This window comes from Populus trichocarpa, chromosome 6 (assembly GCF_000002775.5).
Source record: "Populus trichocarpa isolate Nisqually-1 chromosome 6, P.trichocarpa_v4.1, whole genome shotgun sequence".
In the NCBI taxonomy this organism is placed as follows: Eukaryota; Viridiplantae; Streptophyta; class Magnoliopsida; order Malpighiales; family Salicaceae; genus Populus; species Populus trichocarpa.
Genome location: NC_037290.2, coordinates 6,736,528 through 6,761,213, shown reverse-complemented (window position 1 = coordinate 6,761,213; position 24,686 = coordinate 6,736,528). Strand labels below are relative to the sequence as shown.

General features: G+C 36.3%; 3 protein-coding genes and 1 long non-coding RNA gene across 20 annotated transcripts in view; 2 read left to right on the top strand and 2 right to left on the bottom strand.

Moving 5' to 3' along the window:
- LOC7487268 (L-type lectin-domain containing receptor kinase IV.1) overlaps positions 1-24,686 on the top strand; it is an 86,057-nt gene continuing 61,371 nt past the window's right edge. Inside the window, exon 1 of the mRNA XM_052454135.1 lies at positions 1-2,132. Coding sequence (XP_052310095.1) covers positions 90-2,111 — 2,022 coding nt within the window. The 5' untranslated portion in view covers positions 1-89 and the 3' untranslated portion in view covers positions 2,112-2,132. The remainder of the gene's footprint in view (positions 2,133-24,686) is intronic.
- LOC127905488 (uncharacterized) overlaps positions 1,329-24,686 on the bottom strand; it is an 84,103-nt gene continuing 60,745 nt past the window's right edge. Inside the window, exon 2 of the long non-coding RNA XR_008059576.1 lies at positions 1,329-1,376. This is a non-coding gene — a long non-coding RNA (uncharacterized LOC127905488). The remainder of the gene's footprint in view (positions 1,377-24,686) is intronic.
- The window catches only part of LOC18099983 (L-type lectin-domain containing receptor kinase IV.1), a 95,996-nt gene continuing 80,992 nt past the window's right edge, over positions 9,683-24,686 (top strand). For 2 of the 12 annotated variants that reach the window (XM_052454124.1, XM_052454123.1), the window contains exon 1: positions 15,277-17,327. In XM_052454124.1, the coding sequence (XP_052310084.1) occupies positions 15,320-17,327 (2,008 nt within the window). In that variant the 5' untranslated portion in view covers positions 15,277-15,319. Of the gene's footprint in view, positions 10,349-15,262; positions 17,328-24,686 lie in introns of those variants that run through there. The other 10 variants (XM_052454134.1, XM_052454133.1, XM_052454130.1 and 7 more) reach the window with 10 other exon arrangements.
- Positions 12,989-24,480, bottom strand: LOC18099993 (subtilisin inhibitor CLSI-I). 6 transcript variants are annotated; one of them, XR_008059575.1, is made up of 3 exons: positions 24,264-24,305; positions 23,760-23,864; positions 12,989-13,368 (listed from the first exon to the last, which is right to left on the bottom strand). XR_008059575.1 is itself a non-coding variant. In XM_052454138.1 (2 exons), the coding sequence occupies exons 1-2, from the start codon at positions 24,334-24,336 to the stop codon at positions 13,250-13,252; spliced, it is 297 nt and encodes a 98-aa protein (XP_052310098.1). In that variant the 5' UTR covers positions 24,337-24,480; the 3' UTR covers positions 12,989-13,249. The 6 variants fall into 6 exon arrangements, 4 of the variants coding, with proteins under 4 accessions (XP_052310098.1, XP_052310097.1, XP_006381211.2 ...); XR_008059574.1 differs by having other exon boundaries at positions 23,760-23,870; positions 24,264-24,302; XM_052454138.1 differs by lacking the exon at positions 23,760-23,864 and having other exon boundaries at positions 12,989-13,473; positions 24,264-24,480.

Genomic DNA, 24,686 nt, shown 5'->3' with positions numbered 1-24,686 from the left:
CTATCATTAACTCTTGGATGGCGTGGATACTCCATTATAACTGACAAACATGAACAAGAAACTGGTGGGTGGAGACAAATACAGTTGCAATGTTATTCAGGATTGTCTTAATGGTGCGTGTCTTGGTTAGCTTAGCAATAGCAGCCTCTCAAGATCTCAACTTCACCTTCTCTGGCTTCCGATCCACTAATCTAAGCCTTGACGGCTTGGCTGAGTTAACCTCCAATGGCCTTCTGAGGCTAACCAATAAAACCTACAACCGAATGGGTCACGCCTTCTATCCAAACCCAGTAACCTTCAAGAACTCTATAAATAGCACTGCTTTCACCTTCTCCACTACCTTTGTTTTCGCTATCATACCTGAATATGCACGTTTTGGTGGCCATGGTATTGCCTTTGTCATTGCACCCACAAGAGGTCTCCCAGGAGCTCTTCCAAACCAGAACCTTGGTCTATTTAGTAACACCAACAATGGGAATCAGACCAACCATGTTGTTGCTGTGGAGCTTGACACGATATACAGCACCGGGTTCAATGATATCGATGATAACCATGTTGGGATTGATATTAATGGTTTAGTGTCTGAACGATCTGCTTCAGCAGGATATTATTCTCAACTTAATGGTAAGCTCACAAACTTGACACTAATTAGTGGCCATCCAATGCAAGTTTGGATAGAATATGATGGCGTGGAGAAGCAAATGAATGTCACTATAGCTCCGATTGATGTTGATAAACCTAGTAGACCACTTTTTACTTTGTCTCGTGATTTGTCGCCAATCTTAAAGAGTAGTATGTATATCGGATTCTCATCATCCACCGGTTCTGTTTTCGCGTCCCAGTACGTGTTGGGTTGGAGCTTCAGGATGAATGGCCTAGCTGAAGCACTAAATATCTATCGCCTTCCTAAACTTCCTCGGGTAGGACCAAAGAAGACATCCAAATTCTTAACCATTGGACTGCCTGTGCTTTGTTTAAGTTTGGTTTTAGTAGCAGTCTCGAGTATATCTTATTCCATACGAAGGACAAGGAAGTTTGCAGAAGTGCTAGAAGATTGGGAGCTTGACTATGGGCCTCACCGATTTAAATTCAAAGATCTTTATACTGCCACCAAAGGATTTAGAGACGAGGAGCTGTTGGGTAGTGGTGGATTTGGTAGAGTCTACAAAGGTGTCTTGCCAACCTCTAAGATTCAGATTGCAGTGAAAAGGGTGTCTCATGAATCAAGACAGGGGATGAGGGAATTTGTGGCGGAAATTGTCAGCATTGGTCGCCTTCGTCATCGGAATTTAGTCCCTCTCTTGGGGTACTGCCGGCGTAAAGGAGAGCTACTTTTGGTATATGACTACATGCCTAATGGAAGTCTAGACAAATACCTGTATGACCAACCAACAGTCGCCCTCAATTGGAGCCAAAGATTTAGAGTCATCAAAGGCGTAGCTTCAGGGCTATTATATCTACATGAAGAATGGGAGCAAGTTGTGGTTCATAGAGATGTCAAGGCTAGTAATGTCTTGCTAGATGGTGAATTGAATGGAAGATTAGGGGATTTTGGCCTTGCAAGATTGTATGACCATGGAACAGATCCTCAAACGACCCACGTTGTCGGAACTCTTGGGTATCTCGCACCTGAACATGCACGAACTGGAAAGGCCACGACAAGCACTGATGTGTTCGCTTTTGGGGCCTTCTTGCTTGAGGTTGCTTCTGGTAGAAGGCCAATACAGCCAACTGAGGATATAATCTTGGTTGATTGGGTGTTTAGTCGATGGCTTGGAGGTGAAATTCTGGAGGCAAGGGATCCCAATTTGGGTACAGAATATATTGCAGAGGAAATGGAATTGGTATTGAAACTTGGTTTGATGTGCTCTCATTCTGAGCCTGCAGCAAGGCCAAGCATGCGGCAAGTAGTGCAGTTCTTAGAGGGGGATGTTCGTCTGCCTGACATTTCACCACTTCGTCTTTCTACAAGTGGCCTAACATTTTCACATCGTGAAGGTTTTGATGACTTTGCCATTGATGACTTTGCCAATTCTTATCCTTCTTCTATGGACAAGGCATTTGCACATTCGTCCTCGGTTGCAGAGTCCCTCCTTTCAGGTGGCCGTTAATTCTTACTTTTCTTCAAGGACCTTGTTGAATTAATGTCTCAGAAGCTGCTGATGTAGAAGATGGCAGAGTTTAGAGTCAAATAAAACTCATGCTGGTTTGAAGTTTTAAAAGTTTGTTAGGATTTGCATAATCTTCTTTTCTGTTATGTAGCAAACAGCAGCAGATATTGCTGCTGTTTATTTGCTTTTGCTGTTTTAAGAAGTGTTTAAATAAGACTTCTGATAATCAATAAAATTAACGAAGTTTTCAGAATATCTTTGTTCTGTGTTAACATTTAAATTTTATTATGTCAAAAATTATCAGACCTTATCAAGAACTCATGTAAGATCTATTTGGTGAATCAGAGGAGTTTCTGTATGCAATACATTACCTTATGAGTGGTTTTTTTTTTAAAAAAAGAAAATTATGTAGGAAACTGCCTTTAGGAGATGTACATGAAAGATCACCTGCAAAACAATGATGCAAATTAAATAAAATGCATAACACGGTATCTCTCCCTTTTGTTTATGTTGATGTATCACATAAGAAAGCAAACATGGTAACAAATCATGAAGCAGGAGGTAATGTTTAAAAGACATTCATAGTTATAGTTGGAAGTAGTACAGCAAGTTATCTGAATTAATCTGCCAACTACCAAGACTCTGTCGGTTAAAGAACCGATTCAAGTTGGTTCTTGGCCATTGGCGACTAGTATTTTATTATTTTTTCAATTTTGTTTAAGACTTTTTACTAGTATATAAGCAACTTAAAAGAGCTATAATAGAGAGTTTTGATCAGAGTATTTATGTGATGAAATTTTTTAGTAATAAAATTTCAAATTAAAGTTCTTGGTGTGACCATATTTGACATAATTTTGTTCTTCTATCTTTCTTGTGTTGCTTGCATTTGCATCAATACTTGGTGGAAATTAAAAAGGTTTTTTATTTTTTGCTGTTCTTTTTTCTTCTATGGATGTGGTTTTATTTGTTTGGAATTTGGAAGTGAAGAATTATTGATTTGAGATGCTCATATACAAAATTTTGCTATTAATGTGGAATTTCAGGTTCTCTTGAAATTCCTACTTGGAAGTGGGAATACATTCTGATACATACAGAAACTTCAGAGATGAAAAATCCCTCCTTCATTACAATATCCCATTCCACTCACTGACAAAAGTTTGCAAGATTCCTCTATTTCTTTATCATTTTCTTTCGGTTGATCCAAGCAAGTTCAGTTTAAGAGACCCCGAGATTTAAGAAACAAGACCTCCTTCTTATAATCATATATTGAACAATTATGCCGACAATTTTGGACCCCATAAATTGTATGTCGTATTCAAAGACAACCCATAGTGAATGACATGAAAAGAGAAAAAAATGATGGTCGCCCCTACGCCGCGCTCCGCTCGCGAGGGTGCGACAGTTTTATTATCTGATAAAATCTAAGGTCTTGTTGTGTTTTTTAGTTGTTGGTTTGTCTATGGTTTAAGAAAAGTCCTCATCAGAAAGAAAGTTCTTATCTTATCGAGTAAAAAACCTAACTATTTTAAAGTTTGTTTTTAAGCTATCTTTTTAATATCAAGACTACGCCTTATGTAGAAGCGCGTAATCTTTAATATTAAATAAAAATGATTTGTTTTGGAATTTTTTGAAATATTGGCCTAGTTCTTATGATTTTAATAAACTGATTATTAAAGCCAAAATACATGTTAATGTATAATTTTGAATTTTTGTTGTATGAAAATATGATATGATTTTTTTTTTATTTTTCAATGTTTTGACGAAAACCAGATATTTTAATATCGGATTTGTATCTTTACGGTATAAAAACACAAACCAATATCAAGCAAAATTCAGTAAAAAAATACTCGGAAAAATCACAAATTTTCTGAAATGTTTTTTTTGGATTTTTTGGATTGGGCCGGACCCGGCCCAACTATTTTGACGTGGCCTGGCCCGGCCCAGTTATACGGGCTGGGCCAGAATTGGCCCAGCTATAAACAGTGGCTTTCCACTGTTCACATGCTACACGAACAGTGGAGAGTGAATTAATTATAATTCACTCTCCACTGTTCATTAGCCGAACAGTGGAGACCGGGGTGAAGAAGAAGAAGAAAGGAAAGGGGAAGAGGGCTGAACTGCGGTGGCTCTGAAGGCGCTGCTGCTGGCGGTTGCTGACCGGAGAATGGCTTGGACGGTGGTCGGCCTTTCTTCTTCTTCTTCTCTGTGTTTTTTCCTCTGCTCTGTTCTCCTCTGTTTCTGTTTTCTTCTTCTGCTTCTCATGGTGCCGTTGTCGACTGGGAGGACAGTGGAAGCTGGCGGTGATGATGATGGCGGAGCGACAGTGGCTCTTCTCTGCTGTGGCGGGAAGTGTTTTGCTGCTGTTTTTCCCGTCTGTGCAGAGGCGCAGGTTTCTGCCTTTTCTTCAATGGTGTTATAGCGGGGGAAGAAGATGGTGAGCTGAGAAAAAATGACGATGGCGTTGGCAGTGCTGGTGCGTTTGTGATGGAGAATGGCAGCGGCTCGCAGTTAGGGAGAAAAAGACGATGGCCACCAACGGGTGTTCTTCCCCTGTTTTAAAACAAGCTCCTCCCTGTTTTCATATCTTCCTCGTCTTCCGTCTTCCCTCTTCTCTGTTCCTTTCTGTGCCTTTTAAATCTTTTTTCCTCCCTCTGTTCTGCTCTCTTTTTCTCACGTACTGCTCGCTATGCCTCCTCTGTCTTCCCCCCCCCCCCCCTCCCTCGGGTTCTTCTGCTCGCCGTGCTCCTCTCCTCTTTCCCCCTCTGTCTCGTCTTTCTTCCCATGTTTCCCCCTCCTCTCCCCTTTTTGTCCGTCTCTCCTCTGGCTTTTATAGCCAGAGGATGCATGCTTTTCGGGATTTATTGCAGAAAGATTGTAACGGCCAGCGTGCATCATGGTGGCGAGGGATATCAGCCGTGAGACATGCTCCCCTGATTGAAGCAGCTCCACCGCTACTGTCTTTACTGCCTTTTACTGCAGAAACCATTGCTTAAAGGAGACAGCACAGTGTGCAGTGAAACGGCACCGTTTTCCAATTTAAATGAATATTTTTGATTTGGTCCTTGGATGTTTTTTATATTTTTGTAATCAAGCCCCCGGATAAATTGTAATTGGATCCCTTGATTTTAGCATCGTTTCCGGTTTGGTCCTTGGTTTTGGATTGTGTCAATCAAGTCCCTAATTGGCCATCAAACTTCAATAATTATACAATTAAGCCCCTGATTTGACCAAATCAACTCTTCAAAATTATAATTGGACACCAAAACTATAATTTCTTCCAATAAAAGCTTAAATTGACTTAAAAATCAATTTTTATTGCAATTAAATCCTCCATAAATTCAATTAAACATTAGATAAAATTTAATTGAGTCCATAAATATCTGATTTTGAACTTTTCTTCCTCAAATTAAATTTTCCTTGTCAATAGGGGTTTCACCAGTTAAACATATACGGTCAAATTTCAATTCTTGTATTTTTGAACCTCCTCAACCAATTCCTAGCCATTTGATGGGCATTACAACATCCTTTTCTCACTCATATTATTTTTTTAGATTCTTTCCAAATATTGTTTTTATATGTATTTTTTTGTATTTTTTTCATTTTTTGTGTGGGAACCCAAAAATGGGTAACAACAAAGGTAAAAAAAAATTTCTTCTTTTTTCGTGTTTTTTTCACTATATTTATTTTTTATTTTATTTTTAATTATTTTCGTTCTTAAAAATTGTATGAATGTTGTTGCAGGATTTTTTTTATATGAGATCAATTTTTAGTTGATTTATTTATAGGATTTTTAAATTTTTTTCATATGAATTGTTTTAGTTGAATTTATTTTTTCGTGTTATTTATTTGTTGCAAATTTGTTTGAGTTGATTTTCTTCTTCTTTTTTTTAAGTATTTTGAGTATTATAGAGTGTTGATTAATATTATTTTAATTATTTTATAGTTTTGTAAAATAGATTTTGTTTTAATATTTTTAAATAATTACCGACGGAATTACATACGGTATTTTTCCAAGGGAATTGCCGACGGAATGAAGCGGGTAATTTTTTTCTTGCTCGTTTTTTCCGTCAGTAAATCTATCGGTAATAATATTTTTTATTATCAATGGACTTACTTTTTTACCGACGAATGATTCACTGATGGAGAATTTCCGTCGGTGATTTTATTAGTAAATTAATTACAAACAGAATGGTAGTGCAAATATCGACGAAAAATTTCGGCAGTAAATCTAAAGATTGTGGTAGTGATTCCATGAATATAAACCAAATTTTCTAGTGGTTTTGACAATGAATAAGGAGATGTTCCACTGACTCTTCATATCAAAGCTTAATAGTGCTAAATTTGAAAAATTGGAACAACTTTTTGAAAAGGTTTTGTGAGACTCGTACAAAAAAAAAAAAAAAGTCCAAGCTTTTGTTAGGTAAAAACTCGTAGACCAATATCGTTTATCTCTTTAAATGCAGCATCCAAGAAGCCTCACTAGATTCTAGTGTTGAAGTTTCAAAACATCTTTTACTTCATTTTTTAGCTCATCAAGTCCTTGTCTTGAACTCTTAGAGAGCCTTTTGACAGCTATTTCTTATCCATGGATGTTCCACGCAAATAATGACTCGGCATCCTAAGAAAATCCTGTGTTGTATTTCTTGAAGAATTTTTTCTTATTACTTAATTTGTTTTTAAGGAAAAGCATGGTTTTTTTTTCAGTTTTTTTTTATAGAGTTATTCTATTATTATAACCAAGGTTGTGAATTTTATGGATTAATTTGAATTGATTTTTTTTTTAATTTATGTTCTTTTCAATTTTATAGTTCGGTAATAGATTAGTTAAGAACCAGTCTTTAAGTTTTTTATTTGTTTTCTATATGGTAATCTCATTTTTATGACTTTGATAGCAGGTTTGGCTTGTTTATCTAAGTTTACACGATTTTTTTTAATTGATTTTTTCTAGGGTTTAAGGGCTTTTTAATCTTTTAACTTTTTTATTGCACAATAAAATGAAATAAATACATTTTAAAAAAAAGAAAAAAAAACTAGGTACATGTCACTTAGCATATTTTGATTAAAAAGATGCAATAATGGGATGATAGAACATCTTTTTTTCAGAAGGGTCACAGTGGAATTAGATCTCAAGTAAGAAATATTCTACTACTGAACTTAAAAATCCTAGCAACAACTACTTGAGTACAAGCAAACCGTACATTTACATAAATTACTGCCCCAATAATATACTACTTATTCGATTCAAATAATATGGACTCAAAAACCTCCTAAAAGATAGGCCTAAAAAACACCTTTTTGGCTCGGGTTACTAAGCTCGAGCCCTATATACAGTTGGGGCTCAAGGAGCATGGGCTCGAGCATGGCAGCCTCAGCCCATACTAGACATAGATGCATGGAGCCAAACAACATGCTGGAGCTCATTTTGGGATGGGCGCACGCCTATCCTATTGTGCATGTTGTCATGCCCAGCAGGTGCTGGGTATGCACCCAATGCCTGGTAGAGAGATTGGGCACCTTAATACCCTCTTAGACTCAGGCATGCATCCAAGCCCAATATGCTCATGATCAGGAGTGCTTCTCGAGTCTAACATACTTGGGTCCAAGCAGTGCGTCTGAATCCATTTTTTATTTCAAATAGGCTCGAGCCCAACACTTGCCAATGATTTTTTCAGGATACCATACGAGTTTCTTAGTATTTTTTATATCTGCATATCAAAACAATCCAAAAACATAAAAGAATTAATTTTAAACAAAAAAAAAAAATTCAAATTTTACGCAACTCTTGTTTATAATACAGTACCATCAGGGGATTAACATCTTAGTTTTTGCGACGAGTTGGAATTGATTTATCTCTCTTGCATTAGATGTCATATTTTAGAACACTTCTACATCAGTAAATGAAATTTTGATCTTTGAATAGGAATGTCTATTAGAAACCAAGTCTCTCCTTCCTTTGTCAGGGGGCACCTGTGGAAGTTGCATCCACAAAAAATTATAAAATTAGTCAAGATCGATCCTTTCCAAAAACAACTCTACCGATCATCATGTCGTTTATAACATTCATACTTCAATTATTCGATTCTAGATTCTAGGTGTAAATAGCTATTTACACCTAAAACTAATGAAATTAACATTTCTTTCAAGGAGGTTTTAGGCTCAGAGGCGGGGACAAAAAAAAGAACGAGCAACTGGATGTGTGTCCCTCAGATTTCATAGCAACCTTATTTTTTTTTTTTTTATTAATGTGAGTATTTAGATCTGTTTGTGTATGTTTTGATTAGTTTTATAGAACTTGAAATTAAACACTATATAAGTCTTCAATGATTATGAAAGAACTCAAATATTAAAAGAAACCTTATTGCTTGGAAGAGTAGTGAATAATATTTTTTTAAATTGTTTTCTATTTATAAATATATTAAAATATTTTTTATTTTTTAAATTTTATTTATTACATCAATATATCAAAAATAATATAAAAACATTAAAAAATTAATTTAAAAAGAATTTAAATTTAATTCAAAAAAATCTATTCAACTGCAACTGAAACAATACCTAACCGCGAAATTTCACAGAAGAGTTGCTGAAAGCCTGAAATTGACTAGTTTTTCATATTGCCTTACAATTAGGGTTGTGCTTTCACATCAACCTGAAAGTTTGACAAGTTAGATTATCTCAACCATTGAATACAAAGATTCTCCTCATTGTTTGACTAATTGGCTCTATCAATAAGAAATATTTCACCGAAAGTGATTTCTTAAAAATAACTTTTTAATTTTATTTATTTATTTATTATTAAAATAATTGTTTAATGAAAAATATTTTTCAATCAAAAAATAATTTAGATTAATTTACATGAAAATATTTTTCTTTTATTTGAAGTGGAAAACACTTTTCAGAAGTTGTGAAAAATTTAGAAATGTCATGTTATTTACTGATTCTATTAAATTTGATTCTCAAAATTTTGATTGTTATATATTTTGTTTTGAATATTATTTTTTCAATTTTATCCCTTAGAATTTGATTTAATTTGATTTTTATATCACTTTTGGTTCTCATTTTTATAATTGTTATTTGTTTTTCTCTTATCATTTTTTTAATTTAAATTTTTTATCTATCAGATTTAGTCCTCATTCTTTTGATTGTTATTTATTTTATTTAAAATAATTTATGAAATTGTAATTTTTTTTAATTTCATTATCTTTCAACTTTTTTATATTTTAGATTTGATTTTTATTATTTTAATTTTTATTTATTTTAATTGAGATAATTTATGAAATTAGATTTTTTTTAATTTTATTCTTATTCGACTTTTTAATTTGTAAGAATTTTTTTCTTATTATTTCAATAAACTTGAAAAAGAATATTAATAATTTATTTTTTAACTTATTTTTCATGATATAACTAAATACTAAAAAGTGTTTTCCAACTTATTTTTCATAATACTACTAAACATAAAAAAAAAATTTCACTTATCAAGAATTTATTATCTAAAAAAACCACTTTTCAAAAAATAATTATTTCCCAGCACACAAAGACTAAACTCTTGGATTACGTGGATACTCCGTTATAACTAACAAACATGAACAAGAAACTGGTGCGTGGAGACAAATACAGTTGCAATGTTATTCAGGATCGTCTTCTTGGTGCGTGTCTTAGTTAGCTTAGCAATAGCAGCCTCTCAAGATCTCAACTTCACCTTCTCTGGCTTCCGATCCACTAATCTAAGCCTTGACGGCTTAGCTGAGTTAACCTCCAATGGCCTTTTGAGGCTAACCAATGAAACCAAGCAACGAACGGGTCACGCCTTCTATCCAAACCCAGTAACCTTCAAGAACTCTATAAATAGCACTGCTTTCACCTTCTCCACTGCCTTTGTTTTCGCTATCATACCTGAATATGCAACTCTTGGTGGCCATGGTATTGCCTTTGTCATTGCACCCACAAGAGGTCTCCCAGGAGCTCTTCCAAACCAGCACCTTGGTCTATTTAATAACACCAACAATGGGAAACAGACCAACCATGTTGTTGCTGTGGAGCTTGACACGATATACAACAGCGAGTACAATGATATCAATGACAACCATGTTGGGATTGATATTAATGATTTAGACTCTGAACGATCTGCTTCAGCAGGATATTATTCTCAACTTAATGGTAAGCTCACAAACTTGACACTAATTAGTGGCCATCCAATGCAAGTTTGGATGGAATATGATGGCATGGAGAAGCAACTGAATGTCACTATAGCTCCGATTGATGTTGATAAACCCAGTAGACCACTTTTGACTCTGTCTCGTGATTTGTCGCCAATCTTAAACAGTAGTATGTATATTGGATTCTCATCATCCACTAGTAATTCATATTTCGCGTCCCAGTACGTGTTGGGTTGGAGCTTCAAGATGAATGGCCTAGCTGAAGCAGTAGATATCTCTCGCCTTCCTAAGCTTCCTCGTGTAGGACCAAAGAAGACATCCAAATTCTTAACCATTGGACTGCCTGTGCTTTGTTTAAGTTTGGTTTTAGTAGCAGTCTCGAGTATATCTTATGCCATACGATGGACAAGGAAGTTTGCAGAAGTGCTAGAAGATTGGGAGCTTGACTATGGGCCTCACCGATTTAAATTCAAAGATCTTTATACTGCCACCAAAGGATTTAGAGACGAGGAGCTGTTGGGTAGTGGTGGATTTGGCAGAGTCTACAAAGGTGTCTTTCCAACGTCTAAGATTCAGATTGCAGTGAAAAGGTTGTCTCATGATTCAAGACAGGGGATGAGGGAATTTGTGGCCGAAATTGTCAGCATTGGTCGTCTTCGTCACCGGAATTTAGTCCCTCTCTTGGGGTACTGCCGGCGTAAAGGAGAGCTACTTTTGGTATATGACTACATGCCTAATGGAAGTTTAGACAAATACCTCTATGACCATCCAACTGTCGCCCTCAATTGGAGCCAAAGATTTAGAATCATCAAAGGCGTAGCTTCAGGGCTATTTTATCTACATGAAGAATGGGAGCAAGTTGTGGTTCATAGAAATGTCAAGGCTAGTAATGTCTTGCTAGATGGTGAATTGAATGGAAGATTAGGGGATTTTGGCCTTGCAAGATTGTATGACCATGGAACAGATCCTCAAACGACCCACGTTGTCGGAACTCTTGGGTATCTCGCACCTGAACATGCACGAACTGGAAAGGCCACGACAAGCACTGATGTGTTCGCTTTTGGGGCCTTCTTGCTTGAGGTTGCTTCTGGTAGAAGGCCAATATAACCAACTGAGGATATAATCTTGGTTGATTGGGTGTTTAGTCGATGGCTTGGAGGTGAAATTCTGGAGGCAAGGGATCCCAATTTGGGTGCAGAATATATTGCAGAGGAAATGGAATTGGTATTGAAACTTGGTTTGATGTGCTCTCATTCTGAGCCTGCAGCAAGGCCACGCATGCGGCAAGTAGTGCAGTTCTTAGAGGGGGATGTTCCTCTGCCTGACATTTCACCACTTTGTCTTTCTGCAAGTGGCCTAACATTTTCACATCGTGAAGGTTTTGATGAGTTTGCCATTTCTTATCCTTCTTCTATGGACAAGGCATTTGCACATTCGTCCTCGGTTGCAGAGTCCCTCCTTTCAGGTGGCCGTTAATTATTACTTTTCTTGAAGGACCTTATCAAGAACTCATGTAAGATATTTTTGGTGAATCAGAGGAGTTCCTGTATGCAATACATTACCTTATGAGTGGGTTTTTTTTTAAAAAAAAGTTTAGTAAACTGCCTTTAGGAGATGTACATGAAAGATCACCTGCAAAACAATGATGCAAATTAAATCTAATGCATAACACAGTATCTCTCCCTTTTGTTTATGTTGATGTATCACATAAGAAAGCAAACATGGTAACAAATCATGAAGCATTTTACTAAGCATGAAGCAAGAGGTAATGTTTAAAAGACCAAGCATGAAGCATTTTACTAAGCATAGTTATAGTTGGAAGTAGTACAACAAGTTATCTGAATTAATCTGCCAAGTAGCAAGTCTGTCTGTCAAAGAACGAATTCAAGTAATGGTTTTACAAAGAATCAGAGTGTTTTGAGGCATTGATTTTTGACCAACTTTATTTAAGTTGGCTAATTGTATAGTCAACACACTAGAGGTTAGTGGAGTGCAAGGATATCCCTTTCGATGTCCATAATAACAACAACATAGATGGATGGATGGCTACAACTCGACGAGTTCTCTTCAACATAGAAACATTTATGTAGGTGATTTTTTTTTAATGCATAATTTTATGTTAATATGTATAAATTTTAATCCAATTGTTGGATCAATTAAAAATTTTGCTAGAAGCTTCTAGAGACTATGATTTTTTTAGGGTTAAATTTTCTAACAATCAGTATCGAGAAAACTTTATGGTAATGCTTAGAAGTTTCTATTTGAAATTTGCTATATTTTACTAGTTTATTTAGGATTTTTTTTTATTTGATTTAGAAGTATTTTATTACTATTTCAACTTTGTTTAAGATTTTTTACTAGTATAAAGCAACTTAAAAGAGCTATAATAGAGAGTTTTGATCAAAATATTTGTGTGGTGAAATATTTAGTAATAAAATTTCAAATTAAAGTTTATATTGTGACCCTATTCAACATAATTTTGTGTCGCTTGTTCTTCTATCTTTCTTGTGTTGCTTCCATTTGCTTTTAATGTGGAACTGGGCTTGGTGGGCACCATTCAATTGAATTTCAGGTTCTCTTGGAATTCCTCCTTCAGGGATGAAAAATCCCTCCTTGATAACAATATCCCATTCCACTCACTGACAAAAGTTTGCAAGATTCCTCTATTTCTTTATCATTTTCTTTCAGTTGATCCAAGCAAGTTCAGTTTAAGAGACCCAGAGATTTAAGAAACAAGACTTCCTTCTTATAATCATATATTGAACAATTATGCCGACAATTTTGGACCCCATATATAAATTTTATGACTTGTGTGCTTTGCCTTATCCAAGACAACCCATAGTGAATGACATGAAAAGAGAAGAAAATGATATCACGCAACATTCACAGGCAAATTTACGTACCTATTACAAACATAAGGTAAACCACATAGCCAATCCAAGATCGACTTATAGACTCGGTACATTCTCAAACACAAAAGCAAGATTAACCAATTCTAGGAGCTCTCTCGATTTTGCCTAATGAGTCAACGTGTAATCGTACTCTATTCTGTCGAAAATCCATGGTCACAAAGCAATCAGGTTGAACAACTTGAATTTGAGCACCTGGCTTCTCCTCCTTTATCCTTCTTTCAGCTTCTTCCGCTGTTAAGCCAACTAACTCAGGCCATGTTGTTTTTGCAGCAGGATTTGATCCCAACCCGTACATTCCTAAAACTTGTCCAAAGTAAAGCATTCATAAGTGGAAAACATAGATGCCATAATCGTGTGTGAGAAAAAAAGAAAAGAAAAGAAAATTAAAATATGCCATAATTGTTAGCAAACTAAAAATATTACTGCTAGGAAACTAATGTTTAAGATTCTCCGAATATAATGGTTTTGAATTACTGATAGAATCTTAGGTATATCATCCTTTCCCCTTGTTTTTCGAGGGAAACTATAATTGTTAAAATCAGGATCCGAATGGTCGGATCATAAAAATTAAGAACCTTCAAGTCCTCGATGGAATAACATTTTTGGATCTCTGCCTTCGATCGTGATCGCCAGAATCACGTGATGGTACTTCTTACAAACAACAAAACATCAAAAAATTATTTTCTTTATACTTACTTGGCAAGGGTGGTACTGCTTGATCAGCAGGCGGTTCTTGAGGGGACTTGATCTGTTGATTTTCTTCGGTCATAGCAAAGCTCTGAACAGGAGGGGACAGCTGGTTTCCTTGTATTTGAGAGTGCCGATGAAATGAAAGCAGCATACCAATTTATAGATCACATAACAAGGTTTCACTATTTCACTTTCTAGATGCAATTGAACACTCGGTTTTCCCGACATAAAATTTGAGCAGAACAAACAAAGGCACTATATTCTCCCATTTGGCGTCAAGTCCGTCCAAAACATTTGTAAGCAAAAATATGACAAGAGATAACTACAAGTAAATCTCCCAACTATATAGGGTTAGTTTAAGTTAGTCTTCAAAGTTTAAAATTGATCTATTTTGCCCTCAACTATTAAGCATTATCCTTTTTGTCTCCCTAATCAGCACGCCTCGAAATTCAACCTTGATTTCTTGCCACAACAAATATAAAAATGATTGAACATACTCGTTTTTTTTTTTTTTTTTTTGCAAAGACTTATAATTATAATTAGGTTTTATACTTTGCTTGTTAGGAGGGTTTAAGGATGGATCAGAGGGGAGGGACTAGTGAGGAAGCATTTAGTATCATTTGGCAAAAAGGATGAAGACATGTATAAAAAAGGATTGGAAGGTTCCTTCAATCCTTCCTCACTTATAATTTTCAATCCTTTTAATTTGGGTAGATTGACTCTTATCCTTTCATTCATTTATAATTTATGTGCTTGATATTAGCCTTTTACTGCACCTTATTTTAGCCATTTTAGTTTTAAGAGGCTAATTTAAGATAAAATAAAGAATTAATGTTTTTTCTTTTATTTTTTAACTTTTGAAAACAAAATGTAAAAGCCTATTCGTTTTTGTTTTAAAAAAAACAAAAAAAAAAACAATACATTTTGATTTGGTTTTAAAAGTTTTCATAGGTGGATTTAGTACCCATCAACTTATGATTTGGTAGCAAGATTGGATTCGATACGTAAGGAAATGGGCTAGTATCAAGTCCTAGATAGATCAAAAAATGTATTGTGTCGAACCACCTAAAGTTTAAGCCCGAACTTGGTCAGAGGCATCTAGAAAAAGTCTTGAGCACTTATGGTCAAGCCAGGAAAGAGTATAGGAAGCCTGAGTAGTTAACGTTGAGTATGAAAAAAATATTCAACTGTAACTCAAAACTATGCCAAACCGCGAAATTTCACAGAAGAGTTGCCGAAATTGACTAATCTTTCATATTGCCTTAAAATTATGGTTGTGCTTTCACATCAACCTGAAAGTTTGACAAGTTAGATTATCTCAACCATTGAATGGAAAGATTCTCCTCATTGTTTGGCTAATTGGCTCTATCATTAACTCTTTGATGGCGTGGATACTCCATTATAACTAACAACATGAACAAGAAACTGGTGGGTAGAGACAAATACAGTTGCAATGTTATTCAGAATTGTCTTAATGGTGCGTGTCTTATTTAGCTTAGCAATAGCAGCCTCTCAAGAACTCAACTTCAACTTCAACTTCACCTACTCTGGCTTCCGATCCACTAATCTAAGCCTTGACGGCTTAGCTGAGTTAACCTCCAATGGCCTTTTGAGGCTAACCAATGAAACCAAGCAACGAACGAGTCACGCCTTCTATCCAAACCCAGTAACCTTCAAGAACTCTATAAATAGCACTGCTTTCACCTTCTCCACTACCTTTGTTTTCGCTATCATACCTGAATATCCAACTCTTGGTGGCCATGGTATTGCCTTTGTCATTGCACCCACAAGAGGTCTCCCAGGAGCTCTTCCAAGCCAGTACCTTGGTCTATTTAATAAGACCAACAATGGGAATCAGACCAACCATGTTGTTGCTGTGGAGCTTGACACGATATACAGCAGCGAGTTCAATGATATCGATGATAACCATGTTGGGATTGATATTAATGGTTTAGAGTCTGAACGATCTGCTTCAGCAGGATATTATTCTCAACTTAATGGTAAGCTCACAAACTTGACACTAATTAGTGGCCATCCAATGCAAGTTTGGATGGAATATGATGGCAAGGAGAAGCAACTTGATGTCACTATAGCTCCGATTGATGTTGATAAACCCAGTAGACCACTTTTGACTCTGTCTTGTGATTTGTCGCCAATCTTAAACAGTAGTATGTATATCGGATTCTCATCATCCACCGGTTCTGTTTTCACGTCTCATTATGTGTTGGGCTGGAGCTTCAAGATGAATGGCCTAGCTGAAGCACTACATATCTCTCGCCTTCCTAAGCTTCCTCGAGTAGGACCAAAGAAGACATCCAAATTCTTAACCATTGAACTTCCTGTGCTTTGTTTAAGTTTGGTTTTAGTAGCAGTCTCGAGTACATCTTATGCCATACGAAGGACAAGGAAGTTTGCAGAAGTGCTAGAAGATTGGGAGCTTGACTATGGGCCTCACCGATTTAAATACAAAGATCTTTATACTGCCACCAAAGGATTTAGAGACGAGGAGCTGTTGGGTAGTGGTGGGTTTGGTAGAGTCTACAAAGGTGTCTTGCCAACCTCTAAGATTCAGATTGCAGTGAAAAGGGTGTCTCATGAATCAAGACAGGGGATGAGGGAATTTGTGGCGGAAATTGTCAGCATTGGTCGCCTTCGTCACCGGAATTTAGTCCCTCTCTTGGGGTACTGCCGGCGTAGAGGAGAGCTACTTTTGGTATATGACTACATGCCTAATGGAAGTTTAGACAAATACCTCTATGACCAACCAACAGTCGCCCTCAATTGGAGCCTAAGATTTAGAGTCATCAAAGGCGTAGCTTCAGGGCTATTTTATCTACATGAAGAATGGGAGCAAGTTGTGATTCATAGAGATGTCAAGGCTAGTAATGTCTTGCTAGATGGTGAATTGAATGGAAGATTAGGGGATTTTGGCCTTGCAAGATTGTATGACCATGGAACAGATCCTCAAACGACCCACGTTGTCGGAACTCTTGGGTATCTCGCACCTGAGCATGCACGAACTGGAAAGGCCACGACAAGCACTGATGTGTTCGCTTTTGGGGCCTTCCTGCTTGAGGTTGCTTCTGGTAGAAGGCCAATACAGCCAACTGAGGATATAATCTTGGTTGATTGGGTGTTTAGTCGATGGCTTGGAGGTGAAATTCTGGAGGCAAGGGATCCCAATTTGGGTACAGAATATATTGCAGAGGAAATGGAATTGTTATTGAAACTTGGTTTGATGTGCTCTCATTCTGAGCCTTCAGCAAGGCCAAGCATGCGGCAAGTAGTGCAGTTCTTAGAGGGGGATGTTCCTCTGCCTGACATTTCACCACTTTGTCTTTCTGCAAGTGGCCTAACATTTTCACATCGTGAAGGTTTTGATGAGTTTGCCAATTCTTATCCTTCTTCTATGGACAAGGCATTTGGACATTCGTCCTCGGTTGCAGAGTCCCTCCTTTCAGGTGGCCGTTAATTATTACTTTTCTTCAAGGACCTTATTAAGAACTCATGTAAGATCTATTTGGTGAATCAGAGGAGTTCCTGCATGCGATACATGAAAGATCACCTGCAAAACAATGATGCAATTTAAATAAAATACATAACACGGTATCTCTCCCTTTTTTTTATGTTGATGTATCACATAAGAAAGCAAACATGGTAACAAATCATGAAGCATTTTACTAAGCACGAAGCAGGAGGTAATCTTAAAAGACATGCATAGTTATAGTTGGAAGTAGTACAGCAAGTTATCTGAATTAATCTGCCAAGTACCAAGGGCTCTGTCTTCCTTAATAAACCGATCCTCTGTTTCTTGAGCATTATAAATGGTCCAGTTCTGCATCAATTCTAACTAGCTACGTGTCAGGATTGAATACCACATGGCTGGCATTGACTCAATATATAGCTAGTAACGTTACGACTAGTCGGATTAAACTGAAACAACCTTTTCAATCCTCACTATCACTCTCTCCCTAACCTGGAAGACATACAACTCAATAAAACAGAGAAGACCACCAAAATTACTTGTGTTGTTATTGTTTTCCTGCTTTGGACCAGAAAATTAGGACAAACTAGATTGGTAGCACCCGTTACGCTATTGGTCAGACTATCATAATAAGTTACTGCACTAATTTTCTTCCAACATGTTGGTCATGCTCGAGGTTCATGTGTATTGGTTTTGAGCTGTATGGCTTGTGCTCTGAAGAAGGAACTATATTGTTTTTACTCTTAAGTATATGTGTTTTCTACATGAAGTGTCCTGGGCACATGAGAAGGATGAAGGGTTTTTATTAGGGGTGCGTAAAAAAACTGAAAAATCGATTAAACCGAGAAAACAAAAAAAAAATAACTAAAAAAACCGAACCGTAAAAAAAACCGATTAAAATATTTAAAAAACCGACTGGTTCGGTTTAGATTCCATAAGTCTAAAACCAAAAAAACTAAAAAAACCGAGCCAAACCAAAACCAAACCCATTGGAAATTACAAAAAAAAAACCACAAAAAACAATAATTTTTGGTTTTTAATAAAAAATAACCGAACATAACCGAAACCGGTCGGTTTGAACCGGTTTCGGGTTTAAAAAAAAACAGTTTGGTTATTTTTATAGGTAAAAACCGAACCGAACAAAAAATAATCATCCTTAGTTTTTTTTTTTTTTTTTAGGGTTGTAGCTTTGCTAAAAAGGCTTAGTGTATAGTTTGGTCTCATGGATAATAAAAGAGACCTTCTTTGATTTTGCTCTATACAGCAATTTACATGGTTTATTTTTCATGACAACACTAGGATAGGACTTTTATTAGTCTATATTTCCCTTTAGAAAAGAGTTTTTTTTAGTTAGTGTAGGAGTTAACCTTGCTCTTGCTATGAAAGGGTTTTGTTTTTGTATTTGCACTCAATGTGTTTTCTTTGCTTCCTACAGTAGTATAATAGAACATGGTACATTTAGTTTTTAAATGGTCCTTGAGGTTACATCTTGTTTAGACAATGGGTTTATAAAAATTTCTCTTTTATTTTCAAATTTTTTTCTTCAGAAGTTTTCTTTTAAATTGCATGGCCAAGCCTTTTTAAAAAGCATCATTGTGGCATATCTTGGGATTATATATATATATATATATATATATATATATATATATATATATATATATATAAACCTTTGTTTCGTTTTTTCACAAAATAAAAAAAAAACCAAAAAACTTTTTTTTTGTGCATATTTTAGCACTTTTTTAAACATTATCACAAAAAATAAAAATAAAATACAAAAATATTTCACATGTATTTTGAACTTTATAACAAGTTTATAAAGTCTTAGAACTTGATCAAAATTAAAAGGACCATTGAGCCGACATATTCAAATTTTCAAAAAATAATAATAACCCAGCCTTGTTTTCCTTCATTAATCAGACCAAAAATATTTTGACATTTAATTCTAATTTTTAAGGTTAATATTAACAATGAGCCATTGCCATATACATACATACATACATATTCACTAACGAATTTTAAATTTTAAGCAAAATCTACTAATGTCAAAATTAGAAATATTATCTTAATATTGATTGATGTTAGAGTTAGTGATATTTGTATTCATCAATATCAGAGTTAAGGATACTCTTAGTATTCACTAACGCTAGAGTTAAGAATATTAGAACTAGATTTAGAAATAAATCTTAGCTCATTATTCATTAACGCTAAAGTCAGAAATATCAGACTATTTTGTCATGTAACACTTATTAATGCTAGAGTTTGAAGCATTTTTAGTTGAATATTCACTGATTCCAGAGTCAGGAATACTATAGGTAGACCTTTGATAGCATAGCACTACCAACCCTTAGCAATTTAAGGCAAAACCAGCAATGCAGCCTACCTTAGGTAGGACGCTTTAGGGGTGAAAGTATCTTCTTTTTAGTTTAATCAGTCTCGTACCATCAAATCTTTGTGGACTAGTTAAGGTTCCTAGTGACCATAATACTAGGTAGCAACTCCTTACACAAGATTTTTCCCCTTTAAAAACAAAATGTCAAATATTTATTCTTTTTTCTTTTTTCAACGTCACCATGATGTTGGGAAGTGATAAAAGACAATGTATGCAATTTGATCATTGACAGTGGCAATTGTGAGAACATGATGTCAGTCGAGGCATTAGAGAAGTTGTAACTCAAGATAGAAAAAGACCTAAAACCTTACAAATTAAAGTGGCTAAACCAAGATAGCATGGTAATGATGGACAAACACTGTCTTGTTTCATTTTATATAGGCAAGAGATATTTTGATGGTTATTTGTGTGATGTGATGTCTATGGGTGCATATCATCTATTGTTAGGTATGTCGCACGTGTGCGGCGTCACGGCGATCGCCCACCCACACTCAATGGATGTGTGTCTGGAAAATATGGGGAGACAAGGAATTCTTGTCTCTTATCATTGGAAAAATGGAATGGGAGTCGCCACCTAATATTCTGGTCACTAGGAACCCTAACTGGTCTCAGAGATCGGGTACGGAGATTGGTTGCGTAAAGGGAAGGTATTAGCACCCCAAATACGCCCTACCTAAGGTAAGCTGCATTGTTTTATTGTCTGATAAAAATCTAAGGTCTTGTCATGTTTTTTTATTGTTGGTCTTGTCTGTCTAAGATTCAAGAAAAGCCCTCCTCAATAAGGAGGTTCTTATCTTAATGGGGTAAAACCTAACCGTTCTAACGTTGAAAAAGAAAAAAAAATTTAATATCAGAAATACGCATTACATGTAATTTCGTACCCCGGATACTAAAAGACAAACAAAATAAAATTTTTATGGTTTTTGAAATTTTGGCCAATGTTCTCTTGACTTTACTAAACTGGTTATTAAAGTCAAAATTGCATGCTAAAACATTGTTTTTTGGTGTATGAAAAACACAATATGATTTTTTAGCTTTGAGACACTTGGCCGTACGCATAAAACATTTTTTTTTTCAAATTTTTTTGTATTTTTGAAGTTTTGATGAAAACCGGATATTTTAATATCAGATTTTTCATTTTTAACGACATAAAAAATACTGCTTGATATTAATCACAATGACATAAAAATACGCGGGAAAATTGTAAAATTCCAAAAATATTTTTTAATTTTTCTTTTTACAAAAAAAAAAAAAAAACGGGCCGGACCTGGCCCACCCATCCTGGGATGGGCCTGACCCGGCCCATATACTGTGGGGTGGACTCAGCCCAGCCGCGTGGGCTGGGCTGATGTTCCAGCCCATAACCAAAGAAAATATAATTAGCTAGTTACTGTAATCTTCATTTGCTGCAGAACGTGAATTGCTCACGTTCTGCATGCAAATGAAGATGCAGCTAAAAAAAGACAGGGGAGGGGAGAAAGTTACCTGGAGCTGTGGCGACGCTGGCGACTGCTGGCGGCAGCGGAGGCAGCAGGGGAGGTGGCGACTGCTGGCGACAGCAGAGGCGACAGAGGTGGTGGTCGCCCCTTTTCTTCTTCTTTCCCTGTGTTTTTTGCTCTGTTGTTTTTTTTCTGTTTCTGCTATCTTCCTCTGTTTCTCTGCTCGGCGCTACTGGTGGCTGTGGAGAGGAAGATCAACGGTGGCGCTGCCGGGTTGAAGGTGGCCGGCGGTGGTTCTTCTTCTTCCCCCCTTCTACTCCTCCCCTGGTTTTCTTTCTCTCGGTTCTGTTCTGTTTCTCTTCTCCCTCTCTGGTTCTGCTGGAGTTGGCAGTGTTGGTGGTGGCGGAATGGCGGTGCTGGATGGTGGTGGCCGAATGGCTGTGCTCGCAGTGGATGGCGATGCCAGACGGCGGTTCTGCCCTTTCTCTGCTCTGTGTTTTTTTTGTGTGTTTCTTCTCCTTCCCATTTCTGTCTCCTGCTCCTCTGTCTCTTCTTCCTCTTTCTTTCTCTTGGAAGATGGCTCAAGGTGGAGTTGCTGCGGGGCGACTGGGAGGAACGGTGGAGGCGGCTATGCGGACCACAGCTGGTGGTTCTTCCTCTCCTCTCCTCTGTTCGGTTTCTCTCTTCTCTGTTTTCAAATGCTCTCCGTCTTTTCTCCTTTCAAAACCATCCCCCCTCCCTTGACTCTGTTGTTTGCCTCTCTCATTCACCAAAATTTTGCCCCCCCTTTTGTCCTGTAATCTTCCCTTATATTTATAGAATGTCGAGGGAGAGGGTCACCATGCCTGTTCCAGTGCAGGGCATGGGTCTCTGTATGTCTCATGTTTCTTCCATAATGGTTGCAGGGTATGGTTGTGTGGGTATGGGTTATGCGGGATTTTTGTGCAAGTGGGGTGGAGAGAGAGAGCGGGAAGAAAATATTTCAAAAATCTTCTTCTCCCCTGTCTCTGCATTTGCAGGGGAGAAGAACTGCACAGTGCCGTTCAAAACGGCACCGGGCAGTTTGTTTTTTTTTTTTTTAAGAAAAGGAAAATGAATTTGGGAGTCACCCAAAAATGGGTTATGACAAGATAGACGATGATAATATGATAGAAATATCATGCATGACAAATGATGTAATACGTACACTCTCAATATAAAAGGGAAGCGTACAGTATTAGAGTCGAGGAGAGAAGGGGTAGTTGTTAAGTCCAAAGGTAAAAATATATTGTTTTTATCCAAGTTTATGAAGAATGAATAAGAAAAGTAAGAGAAGAAGGAGATTATAAAGAATTAAAATGATGTGAGAAAGGGCATGATGTGGAACAAACCATTGGCTACGAGTAATGGTTTTACATAGAATCAGAGTGTTTAGGGCATTGATTCTCGGCCAACTTTATTTGAGTTGGCTAACTGTATAGTGTCAGCACACCAGAGGTTAGTGGAGTGCAAGGGTATCCCTTTTGATGGTCCATAATAACAACAACATATAGGTGGGTGGTGGCCAGAACTCAAGGACGAGTTCTCTCCAACAAGGGGACACTTATCTAAGAGATTTTTTCTAATGCGTAATTTTATGTTAACATGTATATATTTTAATCCAACAGTTGGATAAAGTTGAAATTTTGCTAGAAGCTTCCAGAGACCTTGGTTTCTTTAGGGTTAAATTTTGTAGCAATTGGTATTGGGAAGACTTTATGATAATGCTTAGAACTTACTATTTGACATTTGATATTTTACTAGTTTATTTAGGATTCTTTCTCTTATTTGGTTTAGAAGTATTTTATTATTTTTTCAGTTTTGTTTAAAACTTGTTAGTAGTATATTAAAAGTGCTATAATAGAGAGTTTTGATCAAAATATTTGTGTGGTGAAATATTTAGTAATAAAATTTTAAATTAGAGTTTATAGTATTACCCTATTCAACATAATTTTGTGTTGCTTATTGTTCTATCTTTCTTGTGTTGCTTCCATTTGCTTTTAATGTGGAACTGGGCTTGGTGGGCACCATTCAATTGAATTTCAGGTTCTCATGAAAAATCCCTCCTTCAGAGATGAAAAATCCCTCCTTGATAACAATATCCCATTCCACTCACTGACAAAAGTTTGCAAGATTCCTCTATTTCGTTGTCATTTTGTTTCGGTTTATCCAAGCAAGTTCAGTTTAAGAGACCCTGAGATTTAAGAAACAAGACTTCCTTCCTATAATGATATATTGAACAATTATGCCGACAATTTTGGACCCCATAAATTTTATGCCCTATTCAAAGACAACCCATAGTGAATGACATGAAAAGAGAAGAAAATGATATCACGCAACATTCACAGGCAAATTTACGTACCTATTACAAACATAAGGTAAACCACATAGCCAATCCAAGATCGACTTATAGACTCGGTACATTCTCAAACACAAAAGCAAGATTAACCAATTCTAGGAGCTCTCTCGATTTTGCCTAATGAGTCAACGTGTAATCGTACTCTATTCTGTCGAAAATCCATGGTCACAAAGCAATCAAGTTGAACAACTTGAATTTGAGCACCTGGCTTCTCCTCCTTTATCTTTCTTTCAGCTTCTTCCGCTGTTAAGCCAACTAACTCAGGCCATGTTGTTTTTGCAGCAGGATTTGATCCCAACCCGTACATTCCTTAAACTTGTCCAAAGTAAAGCATTCATAAGTGGAAAACATAGATGTCATAATCGTGTGTGAGAAAAAAAGAAAAGAAAAGAAAATTAAAATATGCCATAATTGTTAGCAAACTAAAAATATTACTACTAGGAAACTAATGTTTAAGATTCTCCGAATATAATGGTTTTGAATTACTGATAGAATCTTAGGTATATCATCCTTTCCCCTTGTTTTTAGAGGGAAACTATAGTTGTTAAAATCAGACCCGAATGGTCGGATCATATAAATTAAGAACCTTCAAGTCCTTGATGGAATAACATTTTTGGATCTCTGCCTTCGATCGTGATCGCCAGAATCACGTGATGGTACTTCTTACAAACAACAAAACATCAAAAAATGATTTTTCTTTATACTTACTTGGCAAGGGTGGTACTGCTTGATCAGCAGGTGGTTCTTGAGGGGACTTGATCTGTTGATTTTCTTCGGTCATAGCAAAGCTCTGAACAGGAGGGGACAGCTGGTTTCCTGGTATTTGAGATAAAAAAAAGAGTGCCGATGAAATGAAAGCAGCATACCAATTTATAGATCACACAACAAGGATTCACTATTTCACTTTCTAGATGCAATTGAACACTCGGTTTTCCCGACATAAAATTTTAGCAGAACAAACAAAGGCACTATTAAAGAACTCTAAAACGCGTGGGATATCCCTGTAGCAGGTTTTTTTTTTTTTTTTTTTGCTTTTGTTTTTTTTTTACATGTTTTTTTTTGCTTTTTTTTTTACCCAAAATTGATTTCTTCTTCTTTTTTTTGTTTCTTTTTTTAAAAAAATTTTTTTGT

Excerpts from the sequence above, each read along its gene's own strand:
- LOC18099993 (XM_024602613.2), bottom strand. The coding sequence starts at position 14,017 with ATGCTGCTTTCATTTCATCGGCACTCTCAAATACAAGGAAACCAGCTG. Across the intron at positions 13,480-13,872 it reads AGCAGTACCACCCTTGCCAA|TTTTAGGAATGTACGGGTTG; the intron begins GTAAGTATAAAG and ends ACTTTGGACAAG.